Here is a 13501-nt window from a genome sequence, read left to right on the forward strand (position 1 = left end):
TCAGACTCAGCCAGTGAAGATTTTGTAAGAATCTAAAGTTAATATCACCTTATGTTCTCCTGGGGTTCTTCGCAAAATATTATGTAAATCTGCTAAAATGGAATAATATCGATCATTTGCATTGCAGTGGCAAACCCCTTCATTTGAAACTAACAAAGTTAAAAAGATTCTTTTCTACATATTGCTTCTGTTTTTGGGGTCATTTGGACTGTTCAGAATCGACTCAGTGTTAATAGTGAAATGTCATATTCCTCCAGAGATGTGACAGTTCCTTTGAGATGGTTAGGTCCATGAATGTAGTATCAGTTTAAGTGTCCTCTGCATTTACAAAGAGAAAACAGCTCAATTTAAACTGAACTATGTGTTGTGCTCAGAAGATCAATGATTGTATTATAACATCTAAAGTTTTGATTTGTATATTTTTCTTCAGACATACTCACTGACATCGTGTTTTTGCTGAAATAGTAATTTTTCTCTAAGCTTAAAACGGAAGCTATAGTATTACCATGCCTTGTAATGCAGCCACTGACTCAGAATATCAGTCAATAATGTGTCTACATTGTAATGAATAAGTCAAGATAACTTCTAGATGAGAACAACTCATTACAACTCCTTCTACTTGATTAGATTTTTGCACTAAATGAGACAATAGGCAGCAAAATGATGTGTGAAGGTACCAGGTAATGGGAACTGGTGAAGTCTTCTAAGGGGAGGAGGGAATGCCTTCAGTTTTGATTGTAGTGTTTGTATTTTCCCATAATTTCAAGCAGCCAGAGCCCTGTTGGTAAAATAAACTTGCTGAAGAACACAAGATGCCACTGAGGGATCTTCCTTTCCAGGAGAAAGGACATAGGGAACATGGTGGAAAAAGGCAAGAAGCAGCAGCATATCTGTGCTGAAAAAGGCTGGAATCCTTGAGTTTGGTGCCAAGAGAGCCATTTTGCTCACACAATACCCTGTGATCTGTGAAAATACTCACTGGAATGACAAACAGCAATCCCAGTGGTGCAGGGCTAATTCAGTGCTGGGCTGATGAAAGTTGTGATGCTTCTGGATTTAGGACAAGGTTGTTCAGCTCTAGCTCAGGGTACCTGACACGGTACTCGTGTCTAGCCAAGTGGTGGTGTGATGTGCTAGGAGAAGAGGGACAGAGCTTGGCAAGATATGAAAAGATGCTAGAGAACAGCATTGGGTGTAGCAGAAGGTGAGGAGAGACAGAGCAGAACATCGCTAATGTGGGTCTTCAGTGGGGAGGGAGTCACTTGTTCTGGAATCACACCTCATACCCATTACAGAAACACAGAAGGAGCCTTCAGTCTGGTACCAGTCCTGGATCAGGTGAACTCTACTGCAGAATTTCAAATTGTTAGCAATTTTTCCAGTGTTGTTAGGACTACTGATGGTAGCCAGGTAATACAGGAAAGAGGGACTAATGTGATTCTTCTAGTGAAAATGTCATGCCTTTTATTGGCTGCATCTGGTTTCTGGGTGAAATCTTTCATGATTCTGGCTGAGTCTTTATTGATCTAGGAGAAGCTTATCTCCTATCTGTGATATATTTGTGCTATGCATTTTGACAGCACAGAAAAAAAAAAACAATGTGACTATTAATAGGTATCGTTTATACTGTGGAATGGGTATTCCCCAGTGCCTGCTGGGTGAACTGTTGGCCTAATTTTTGCATTTTAACAGAGCTGTGCACAAATCTGGTCATCACACACAAATTGTGTGAAGATGTTTGCCAGTTTATGTAATCTGTTTGTTTTTGTAGACATTCTGAGTGTGTGCAAGGATAAAGTCTGTTTGGTACTTGTTCCAAAGAAGCTGAATATAGATGTGTATTTTGTTTGTATAAAGCAATTCTTATATTTTGATAAGCATTGTACTGTTGCTCATGTTTCCTCAGTTTTTTCACTATCTGGATGCTAAATAAGTCATCATTATAATTTACTTCAGGGGCACATAAAGAAATTATATAGATACAAGAGAATCGTAAAAATGCAGTGGGAGATAATAACGTACTATTGCTTGTTGGATTAAAAAAAAAATCTTTCTGTAGCAATACTGCTGCAGAGCTAGAATTTAGCTTTAAACTGTTCAAAAAACCTTCCAAAAGGCTTCTCATAAAATTAATTTTGCTCTTTTTCTTAAATGTTCAATAACAATGTTCAATGTGTAAATAAATATTTTAGTCATATTTGTAGTTTTTCTAACCCACAAATCCAGTATTTCTAGAGCACTTCTAGATATGAAATAATGATAACCTCATATCTTCAGGAACAACTCGTCTGATTTAGCCATTGACAGTGTCTTGTCTGGATTTTAGTCTTCTGCCAAAAGTGTCATGGGGCAGCATTGTATTTTTCCTGTTCTTTTTCCTTCTGCTGTTCAGGTATTCTTGCAGAAAAACAGCAGAAATAAGCACGCTGTGGGCTCCCTGCCAGAACCCGTGTTCCAGAGATGATTTTGAAGGCGTCTCAAAGGAAGGGAAAGAAGCTGTTTCTCCTAATTGACAATATTCTTGGCTTGAAAAGCAGGATTTCTATTGTTTCTCTGCTGCCTTTGTCATTAGCTGTTGTAACAGTTTCCTCTTTTGTTCTTGGATGGATTTAGGTTGTCCAGATGTGTTGGTTCTAGGTAGATTTCATCCTCTCCACATTGTCAAGATAATTCGTCTGTTGAAGACTGATAACACCTTGCATTTCTGTTAGTCTGTGCTGGGCTGCTCTGTGACCCCCTGTACCAGAGTCAGGCATCCAAGAGTGCAACCAATGCTGTCATGTAGTGGCCTGTTACCATCTCCTTAGCTACTTGCCTGCTGTTTTCAGCCAGCATCAATGTTTATTGCTAACAAGCTTTTTGCTGGGTCATGGTACTTTATGAATTTTTATGTACAACAATAGCACTCACAAGCATTTCTGTTTGCTTCAACCATCACTTTTCTTTCTGTAGTTAATGAACCTCAGCTTTGCCAGTTTCTGTCTAACTTCTCTATTTTGCTAATATTGTTGAGAAGGGAGGACTTTTTAGCAGGGCTGAGGGATCCCTGCTGGGCTGGAAAGTGAAGTTGCCTTTGTGCAGCTATAATGTACTTTTCTTGCATCTCTAGACCTCAAAAGTACAGCTTCCAACTTGTGGTTTCAATATGATCTAAAGTTATTTGTTAAAAAGGATAAGGAAAAATAGATAGGATAATATTCACTATGATGTTGTAATTCCCAGTGATTTGGACAAGGCTAGGTTGTACTTACAAAAACAATCCTAACCTTCATTGATAGAGTAATTAATTCAGTATGTGTGTGTGTGTATTTTCAATGTGAAAATTCTTAACTAAGGAGCCATTTTGTTGCTAGGTATCATTAGCTAACATAAAAATACAAATACCTGTACATAGAGGCACACAAAATAAGTTTTTGAGTGCTTATAGGTATATATGTATATTCAATTATACAGAATCACCCCTGTAGAGATTTCTTCACAGAGAAAATTATGGATTCTGTATTTCTGTTTGAAACAAATTAAACTTCTGAGAATTAAACTCAGAAAAAAAACTACTTTGGAAGGGAAATATATCAGCCTAATATATGTTTCTGAATCTAAGAAATCTATTTCAGCTTTTTTTCTTTTTATATAGTTTATAAGAAAACCAACTGCTAACCTTTCAATGTTTTAAAATGGTATTCTTTACAACATCTGTGGTTCATTATCATAAATATCACAGTTGTGTAGAAACCTCACATATGTGGTGTATCATAACAGTGAAAATGGGATGCTCTGAAATGATGAATCACAGGAACTTGAGATTTCTTGCTGCGATCTATAAAGAGTAATATTTTCAATTGCAACTTCAGTTTCCCACGGTTACAGTAATGGACTTGGGATCTTGCATGAGAATCCTTTTTCCAACAGGTCCTTTGTTGATAATAAGCTCAAAGTCAGCGATTGAAGCCTTGGGATTGATGTAGGTATTACTAATAATGAATATTGCTTGGTGGACAAAAATATTCAGTAGAATTCAAGTGCGAATGAGCTTTTTTGCAGAAAAGAGTAAAAGTCCAATATAGGAAGCTGAGAAATGAACAGAGGGTGATGAGTGACATGCATTTTTTTCATTGGGAGATGCTTGGCAGTATTTTCATTGTGCTTGTATGGAGTTTTGGAGTCTGTCTCATACCATGTGGCATATTAAGCACAATAAAGATGTTCACTTGGCAGCTGGAGCATGACTAGGAACATCAAAAGAGTCATATATGCATAAATAAATTAAGAACTCTGCATTCATGTAAATAAATATTAAATCATTGTTTTAATTTGAGGTCTTGACAATGAGAGACAATCACTAGTCATGCCTGTTGTGGCATTACCAAAATTTTAGTTTAGGGCTATAGCTGAACATTTACTATTATTAATTTTTTGCACTTCTGTAGCACTTTGATCACCAGACAAGAATCATTTCATTGCAGGTGCTATACAGACACAGAGCAAACAAATGGTCTTTGCTATGAAGAGCTTACAATCTGGTTAAACTCCTTGAGCTCTAACACAAAGTGAGTGTGAGGTTGTGGGAGGTTTAGTGTATGTGGCCACTCTCATCAGGCTGCCATTCGTCCAGTCTGTTATAATGCAGCTGGGTAGTATGAATAATGTCAGTTATCCATCTCATGGCTTTCCTCACACCTCATCTCTGCAACAAATGCAAGAACATAATAAACAGCATCATACTCCATAAGGATCATACATTATCATGGTTGCCAAGTAGCAAAGTGTTATATATTGGGAGCCCACCTTTTGATATGAGGCAGACTGACAAATAATTTGGTCTCTTCTCTCCATGAACCTTCACAGACTCCTTAAAGCACCTGCTATCCATCCAACTGACATAGATTTGGGGTAACTACTTTTCTTTTTTTGGTATCTGGAGATTGCTTAAATACTAATCTAAAAACATCTTATTGGAAGAACTCTTTGTAATGGGATGTTTTATTTCTGAAAAGAGACATCTATACCTTCTTGAAACCTGGCACTTTTGATCATTTAGATAGAAAACAGCTCAGACTTTCCAACTGAGAAGTTATTCTATTAAAGGTGCTTGTTCATCTTTTACTCAGAAGTTCTCAGGCCCATGCCCTTATGTCCTTCACTCTTGGGGAGAGAGTTTGGTATCCAGGACTCAGCTAGGTGAATAAGCTGTATAGTAAGACCCAGTGGTTAGTTTACTGTATTTTTGTAGGTTTTGTTTTGTTTTTTTTCTTGAATTAACCCCACATATATAGGCCTAATGTCGACCTGAAAGAACTGCTTTCAGAATCCAGAACTTTTATGTGTTCAAAGACTTTAAGGTGCCACCTAGTCCATCCTCTTGGTTTGAAGCAGGATCAGGTACAGAGGCTGGTCTTGACTGATTTTGGATTAAGCTGATATTTGATTAACCTCATGTAAAAACCCTGCAACTGTTGGTATTCAGCATGTCCTCAGCACCCTCTTTTAATGGTTAGCTGGAAAGCTTTCTTCAGTATCCATCTGAACCTTACACAACTGATTCCCAAAACCCTGTCTAATTTCTCATTATACTGGTTAGTACTTGGAGGACATGCAGAGTAATTAATCACTCTTCATAGTTTTTACGTAGGGATTTGTACATGGGTGTTGTGTACAAAGCAGGTTTTCTTCACCACAGAATAAGAACTAAAAATCCTCTTTGCATTATATTTAATGGGCTATGCTTTTTTAAAGCATCAGCCATGCATTGTTTTTTTTTGAGATAGATGTCATACCACAGGTGGGAAATCTGAGTAAGCTGTTGAAGCTAAAACTTCTCAGATCCCACCTGAGTGCCTGGCAGGGCAGAAAAGTATGGTCAGTGCCAGGGCCAGCTCCTTAGGCAATGTAGCTGCAACTGGAGCCTGGTACAGGCTGCTCAAGTACTCTAAATTTGGGGTATCTGTATTGGCTTTTCCCCAGGAGCTACGTGAGTTTAAGGAAGCAGATGTTTCCAGTGAGGGGCACTGTGAGAATGACAGAATGCAGTGCAATTTTGTGAGATGTTCCCTGGTCATCCCAGTCCAGGAGACATCATCATTCTGACAAAGTTCACATTTACCCCTAACTTTAGATGAGGGATTTTTATCTAAGACTACAGCTCTCCAACTCTTTTAACAACTGGATTTAGTTTCATATGTTAGCTCTTGGTCTGAATAACCTGCAGTGTTCTCTATCCTGACGATCACTTCATCTCCTTCTACCCACTTCTAATTTCTCTCCTACATATCAGTACTTCTCAGAGACTTTCATTTTATTTCCCTCTCCTTCCTATTAACCTCATCAAATACTCCTGTTTTTGTGGTAGAATTTGGAATTGAAAACATCCATGCTTTTGGATAAGATATGGTAAGAAAACAGTTTCCCACTTTCAAACAACTCTGTTTCTTCAGTTGTCAGAAAAAGTTGCATGGTTTCATACAGCAAGATCAATAGATGAGCAAAATATAAAAGGTCTAAGAGTGTCAAATTTGTAACTCCAAGGGAATATAGAATATAGGTCCAAGTACTTCTCCTGGCTCCATGTGCTGAATCTGCATGTTGGTCTTTGAATTTCTGCAATGCATGCAGATGGAATCAATGCAGAAATCTCAACATTTGTGAATGCTAAGCAGCAAGGTGGGAGAAATGTACTCCCGGCCAGGTTCTCCCCTCTTTTTGAAGCACAATACAGCACAGCCTCTTTCTGAGTGTGACTTTTAGTGTTTGGCTGGTGATGCTATAGCTCTGAACTATGACGTTTGTTTTTAAGTGATTACATTATCGTAGTTTTGATAAGCTTTTCTTTTTTTTTTTTTTTTTTTTACTTTTTACTCCTGACATATTTTCTGTGATGTCAAGTTTTTCCAGTTGTAAGCTATTAATAGACAGTGGGTCACCAGCCATTTTTAACTATGGGAAGCACATATTTATTCAATATAACAAGGTACCTTCCTAAGACCCTGTTTCATTGTTTTTGTTTTGTTTTGTTTTTTCCTTAAAGGAAGGAAAAGTGTAAGTTAAAAGAGAATCTACTGATAATTCATTAAGGCTGCAATCTGTACAGCGATTAGTATAGAGAACTTCAACATCCCACATTTGTAGTGACAGGAAAATTTTGTCTTTTTTTGTGGGTTGATAGCTTTAGGAGATTGCAGTGAATCTGTTAAAACTCCTGTCATATCACCAACATAAATTGCAACGGGTGGTTTTACAGTAGGGAGGCCTTGCTAACAGAGAGCCTTCCATCAAAATCCTACTGTGAGCAAAAGACCCTTTCTGCAAGTAGTTCCTGGCCTTGGAGAGCAGCATGGACACTAGCACAGTCTGAGTACTGTGAAATTGTTTTAAACTGCTACTGCTCCAAAATTCTGTGTTTCGTGCCCCCTCTTAGTTCTACTACAGTATAAGATGTTGCAAGCAGGGGTCTGTGACATGATGGACTGAGATAGGTTTGTCTGGAGGGATTGGACTACCTGAGGGGAAAGAGCTTTTTGTTTCTTTTTTATTTATAATCCCTCTTTCCTTCAGCAAAATTCAATGAAATGGCAAATGGGCTGATGAAATTCTGGTTTGTTATCCCACTGTGAATCCAAGGATAGTTCTCTTGCCCTCAAGTAACATAGAGGAAATGGGAGCAGCTTTTAGTTAAAAATATGTAAGCAAGACTAAAATTTGTGCAGAACCAGATCCTTCAGGTGCTGGCATAATTTTTATGCAAGAGACTGTGGTGACTATATAGAGTTTCTTAGTAAGAGGATAGTCAGGCACAAATTCACAGGATCATAACTTTGTTCTTTTAAAATCCCACCTCAGGGTCCTAATGCCTTTGTCGATGTATGGGGTGTGTGGGTGCTGGCAATGGGGGCTGCAGGGCCTCTCAGGTGGCGCGGGGCTGCCCTGTGCTGGACAGAGCCGGTTCCGGGCTGTTCCAGATGGTTCTGGGCGGTTCCCGCCAGTTCTGGGCGGTTCCAGCCGGTTCTGGGCGGTTCCGCAGCTGCCCCACCTCAGGGCACAGCTGAGCCCGTCAGAGATGCTGGTGGTGCCTCTGTGGAAGTGTTTAAGAAAAAGGCAAAACGCTGCCTTGGAGTGAGGTGAAAAAAGTGTGAGAGAGCAATGTGAACCCCAGGGGCGGAGGAGGAGGAGGAGGAAGGGTTCCAGGTGCGGGAGCAGGGATTCCCTGAAGCTCCCAGAGGACCCCACTCTGGAGGCAGGGTGTATGCCCTGAAGGAAGCTGCAGCCCGTGGAGGAGACTCACGCTGGAGCAGGGGAAAAGTGTGAGGAGGAAGGAGCTGCAGAGAGGAGCCATTAGGTACCGACTGTAACCCCCTGTTCCCCATCACCCCGTGCTGCTCAGGGAGAGGAGGCAGAGGAGTTGGGAATGGAGTAGTGAATCTGAGCCTGGGGAAAAGTGTGTGGGGTGTGAGAAGGGACAGTGTGGTTTTAATTTTGTCTTTTTGTCACCATCCAAATCTATTTTAATTGGCAATTAATTAAATTAATTTTCCCCAAGTTAATTCTCTTTGGCTTGAGATGGTAATTGATAAGTGATCTCCCTCTCTTTATCTTGATCCATGAGCTTTTTCAACTTATTTTCTTTCCCTTCGTCCTATTGAGGTGGGGGAGTAAGCGTGACTGGGTGGATGTCTGGATGCAGCCCGAGGTCAGCCCACTGCTATCAGTTTGGCAAAATAGTATCCTGCATCTCATATCCCATGCCTTACCCTGAAGTTTGGGCATTTGAGATTTTTGCTTTTGCCTAGTTTTTAATTTAATCTTTCTCATCAATATTCATAAAAAAATGAAGATGTATTCAGATTGTGGAACCAGCGACAGTTCTTTCTTCCTGTGGTAGTTCTACTTTGGGATTCAGTCTCAGTGAATACCCAGAGAGAAAGGCTATCCAAGAGGTCCTCTGGTAGCCCTGTCTTCAAGTTGGTATGTCTGGAAATAGATGTGAAATTTGACAAAGAGGGTTTCTGTATAACTTCCTAGGAGTGTTGTGTGGCCATCCACCAAGAGATTCTGTCTGTGCTTTAAGACCAATTATAGAGATTACACAGTCAGAAAAACGTAGGTATTGGACCAGCTGTGAGAGAATCTGGGATAATTTTTCTGCCTTTAAAAACAATGACCCAATACAAGAAGTCTCTACAGTGAATTTAAACATTTATGAAAAGTTCTTTATTTTCAGTAAAACTCCATTTTATTTGATCTTCCGTAGTCTATATCTCTGTCTGTATTCATTTCTGAAAGTGTAATGCAGTTTTTAAAGATCTAGTAGAAATGAAATGTAAAATCAAAAAAGTGAGAGCATACAGAGAAGTGAAAAGCCTACTGCAGTACTAACTCAAGGAGCAGGTAGGGAATACAGAACAGATTGTGTGCAAAAAACCCCTCTTCACAAACAAATATTTTGTTCAGAGATGTCAAAATCTGAAAAGTTTACTTAGCAATTACAAGTCTGTGGTGAAGACCTCTTAATCATATATCTGGCAGTTACATCACTAATGTTTTTTCCAGTATTTTGTGCAAAGTGAATCTGCCGGACTCAGAGAAGGAACTTGAGGCAAAGTCTCAAACCTTTGTACTTTAGAGACACAATTTTCTTTATGCCAACCTTCCTAAATATTTTAAATCTTCCATGTCAAATGAAACAGCATTATTGACAACTCTACTGTTCAATTAAATTTCTCATTATCAGTAGCTATACTGATGGTGCAACTCATGCACTTTATCACAATCCTGGGAGTTTGTAAGAAATGCTGTAGTTTGCTTTTTTTGTTATGGAAGGAACACTTTTGCAGTAGACTATGATGTTGAATATTCCATAAACAAACAGTTCCAAGCATAAAGATTTACTGGACATCTGAAACCACTTTACTGGCAGAAGAGCTGTTAGAGACCCTGGGTTACAATGATTGGGATAATAAGGTCTCTACTGCTTACTGACCAATTTGTAGAACTGGGTGTGCATTTTATGAATTTGATTTGAGTGAACACAAAAGGTTATGTCCAAAGTGTTTTATTTATCTCTTACCTCCTCAATTAGCATGGTCAAAATCTCTTCATCCTTCTGAAAGTGCATATTCATAAGATTTGTCTATGAATTATAGTCACACAAATATAAAGCTTCTTTGAAAGTTTTTCCCCTTAGATTGGGAGATATTTCTTCCCGAGATCTGTAGACAAGCTGATAACATAAAGATGTTTGAAGTCTATGTTCCAAAGTGGATACTTATAACTGTGTTTTTTTCTTTTTTCTTTCCCATCCCCCAGTGGAATTTGATGACTGCAAGGGGAATAACAAATTGAACTTCGAAGTTTCTAATCCAGACTTTAAGGTGGACCGCGATGGGTCTTTAGTTGCACTAAAGAATATATCAGAAGCTGGCAGAGCCTTGTTTGTCCACGCGCGGTCTGAGCATGCTGAGGATATGGCAGAAATTTTGATTGTTGAAGCAAATGAAAAACATGGTGCATTAAAGGTAAGATAAATACAAAAGACTAGCAGAAAGTGCTAAGGAGATGCTGCTAGATATTTACATGTGCCATTTAGGACTGTAAGCAGTTTTAATCTGTTAGCAGAGATCAAAATCAGTCTTCAGTCCAGATATTGCTGTAACATTTTAGCAGTTTAACTTAAAATACAATTTTTCCAGGTTTTGAACAATATATTACATCTTCAGGTATAAATACTAAACATTGATAAAGAATTGGTTCACACGAAAGAGCCCAAGTATCAAAATTGGCTGTTTCTTCTGGCGTACATTATGCCAGAAAACCAGAGCTTGGCCATAAATGAAGATGGAAAATCATAGTCTAAATTTACAGAACTTTCATGTTTGCTTCAGGTCTATATACATGGGAATTAATTTTATGCTGTGGAATTTAAATTTTCATATAGGTCTGCTTATCTGATATTGTTGTGTGTTAAACTATGTCAACATCTTCACACAAATAACAACACATATTTACACTCTGTCTCTATGCACTAGTGATTTTTGTTTCACTATGTCCACTGAATGATGTGTTCTTTCTTTTCCACTTCTGAATTTAACTGTAATACTAACCTCATACTATGAGGTGCTTCACAAATTGATTGTGTTGTTTACTCCACACCCATGAAAGTAACAAAAAGAAATATGAGATAGCCTTCACTCTGTGTCATGGCATTTAGGAGAAAGGCAGGCAAGACAGTGGCATACTGGTCTTACAATTAAGCTTGATGCTATTAGAGACCTATAATTTCAAGGATGTATAAAGAAGTAATGGTAAAAATGACTGACCTGTTGGCTTATTTTGGTATTTAGACTTTCAGCTGCCAGCATTCTCATTATATTTCCAACAATAGCTTAGTGTAACTTAAGTTTTCCATTAAAAAAAAAAAAAATTGCTTTAGGGGAAAGGTTGAACAAACTTCTGAAAGTCTGTGGCTGAGGAAAGGTTTTGATCTGCACTTTAAGCAGCACATGATGTGAATATAAACTGCCAGCGGGAGAGAAAGTACCAGAATGTGTAACTACAGAGAGCCGATCAGAACACTTAAATGAAATTTAATTTTATTTAAATATGCTGTTTTTTCACAAAGTTAAAGTTTAACAAGGTCATATTTGAGATTCTCTTACATGGTGGAGCTGTGGATTTAGGATCATACACTGCCAGATTCAGAGTAGGAAAGCTACACTTGCAGGAGCTGAGCACTTTGGCTGTCCTGTGTCTCAAACTAGCAGGGCATGCTCCTTCTGCTGCATTCACAAGAATGTTCAAATGATTTTATTTTCATTCCAGGTTTTGAAATCTTAGGACCAGTTTCAAAATGAGGATTTTTCAGTTAGAAGTTACTGAAACCACAGAGGAGTTTGAGACATCTCTGACAGGAGGTCTGGAGTTAAACTTCAAGTGATTGATTTCTGTGTGAAGATCTGGCTCTCTGAGAATCATATTCTGAAGTTTTATTCTGGTTTTCTTAGAGAAGCAACCCTTCAATGTCTTCAAGGGGTGATATTTTATGGAAGTTACAATCTAGGGGAAGTCTTGCCTCATGATTAGGAATTAATAGATGTGTATTTGCACAGACTATGATACAGATTTTTCAGTGACCTTTTCTCTTTATGTCCTGTTTGGGTTCTGGGTAGTCTCCCCTCAAAATGTTCCAACAATATTAATTAATGCCTAGTGCTGAAATCTATCACCAGACTACATTCAACAGCCAAGTCTAATTTGGCTCCACTCCTGGATTCCGTTCCAACCATTTTGTGTTGCTTCAGAGAGAGAAAACCAGTCTAAATCTGGCATATTCTGCCACTTGCCAGTCTTCCCTCATAGGTGATTCCTCAAAGAAGCAATATCACGGCATCGTCTCTACCTGCATTCATCACTTTATGGATTTTGATCCTTGGTGTCTGCAGTGCCATTGGGAGTTACATGATGCATTAATGTGTCCTGGGAAATCCATCTAGTGAGGATCATCCTCTTCTTCAAGGGAATACAAAGATCTTTGGGGCTGGCTGTCCTACTCTGGCCTCAGCTAGCACTCTGTAGTTGTTAAATCAATAATTTTTACTAACTGTTTCAACTATTGTTTGCCTGTTTTAGAACAGAATGCAGACTGTCTTGTCTTTCTGTTTGTCACGCTTGAGAAGGATATAAAGATTACAGCGTCCTATCTAAAGTGATTTTATGATAAATTTGAACTTAATCCTGTACTTTTGCAGTCTAAATGTGTCAGCATGGAAACAGTAGAACTGCTCCATCTGTTTATGCAAGGAGTCTTGGCTAAGAAGTGCTCAGATGGAGCCTTAGTAATTCAGCATAATTCTGTAGGGTTAAGATGAGCACATGCTAGAGCTCTGTTTAGCATTCAGTACTTAGAGTACAGTACCTTGTTTAATTAGGGGATAAGTAGTTCTTAAGTATTTTCCTATTGCCAGCAACTGTGGTTTCTTTTCTGAAAGCATGTAACCTACATCTGTGAAATCCCATTGTTAATGTTTCTCATTGCAGATTCCCAACAGGTTTGGAAATGACTAACAGTGATCTCTAATGTGCTGACTGGCAGTCTGAGCCTGGAAAGGGATGGCATAATTTCTAAAACTTTCTGATTGCTACCAACTATATTTTAGATGAATAATGAAAGTATTTAGAGGCACAATCTGGAGTGTGCAGAAAAGGTTTTGGTATTGTGGTGCACAGGTGCGGTTCTTTCCTGCTGAAGATGTGGGAAGATTCTAGCTGGCCTCACTGATCAGTTCTACATGATTAACTTAAACTAACTTCATGGTCCCAGTATAGTCAGTGGCTGTTAGAATATCACTTGCTATTTAACTCTGCTTTTTGAGCCTGAAGGGCGTGTTTTCTTACTCTTCTGCCAGAAGCATATTATATCTGCAGAGCCCACAGCTTTCTATCAAAGGGTGGCCATGACTACAATATGAAAAGATAGATGATTCTTCAACATCATCAGCCAACTTGGCTGTTACTC

General features: G+C 38.7%; 1 protein-coding gene across 2 annotated transcripts in view; it reads left to right on the top strand.

The window, feature by feature from the left end:
* CDH13 (cadherin 13) overlaps nucleotides 1–13501 on the top strand; it is a 517510-nt gene that overhangs the window by 166145 nt on the left and 337864 nt on the right. For both annotated transcript variants that reach the window (XM_032990683.2, XM_032990682.2), the window contains exon 3: nucleotides 10297–10505. In XM_032990683.2, the coding sequence (XP_032846574.2) occupies nucleotides 10297–10505 (209 nt within the window). The remainder of the gene's footprint in view (nucleotides 1–10296; nucleotides 10506–13501) is intronic.

Source organism: Tyto alba, unplaced genomic scaffold (genome assembly GCF_018691265.1).
Source record: "Tyto alba isolate M040663 unplaced genomic scaffold, T.alba_DEE_v4.0 Super-Scaffold_26, whole genome shotgun sequence".
In the NCBI taxonomy this organism is placed as follows: domain Eukaryota; kingdom Metazoa; phylum Chordata; class Aves; order Strigiformes; family Tytonidae; genus Tyto; species Tyto alba.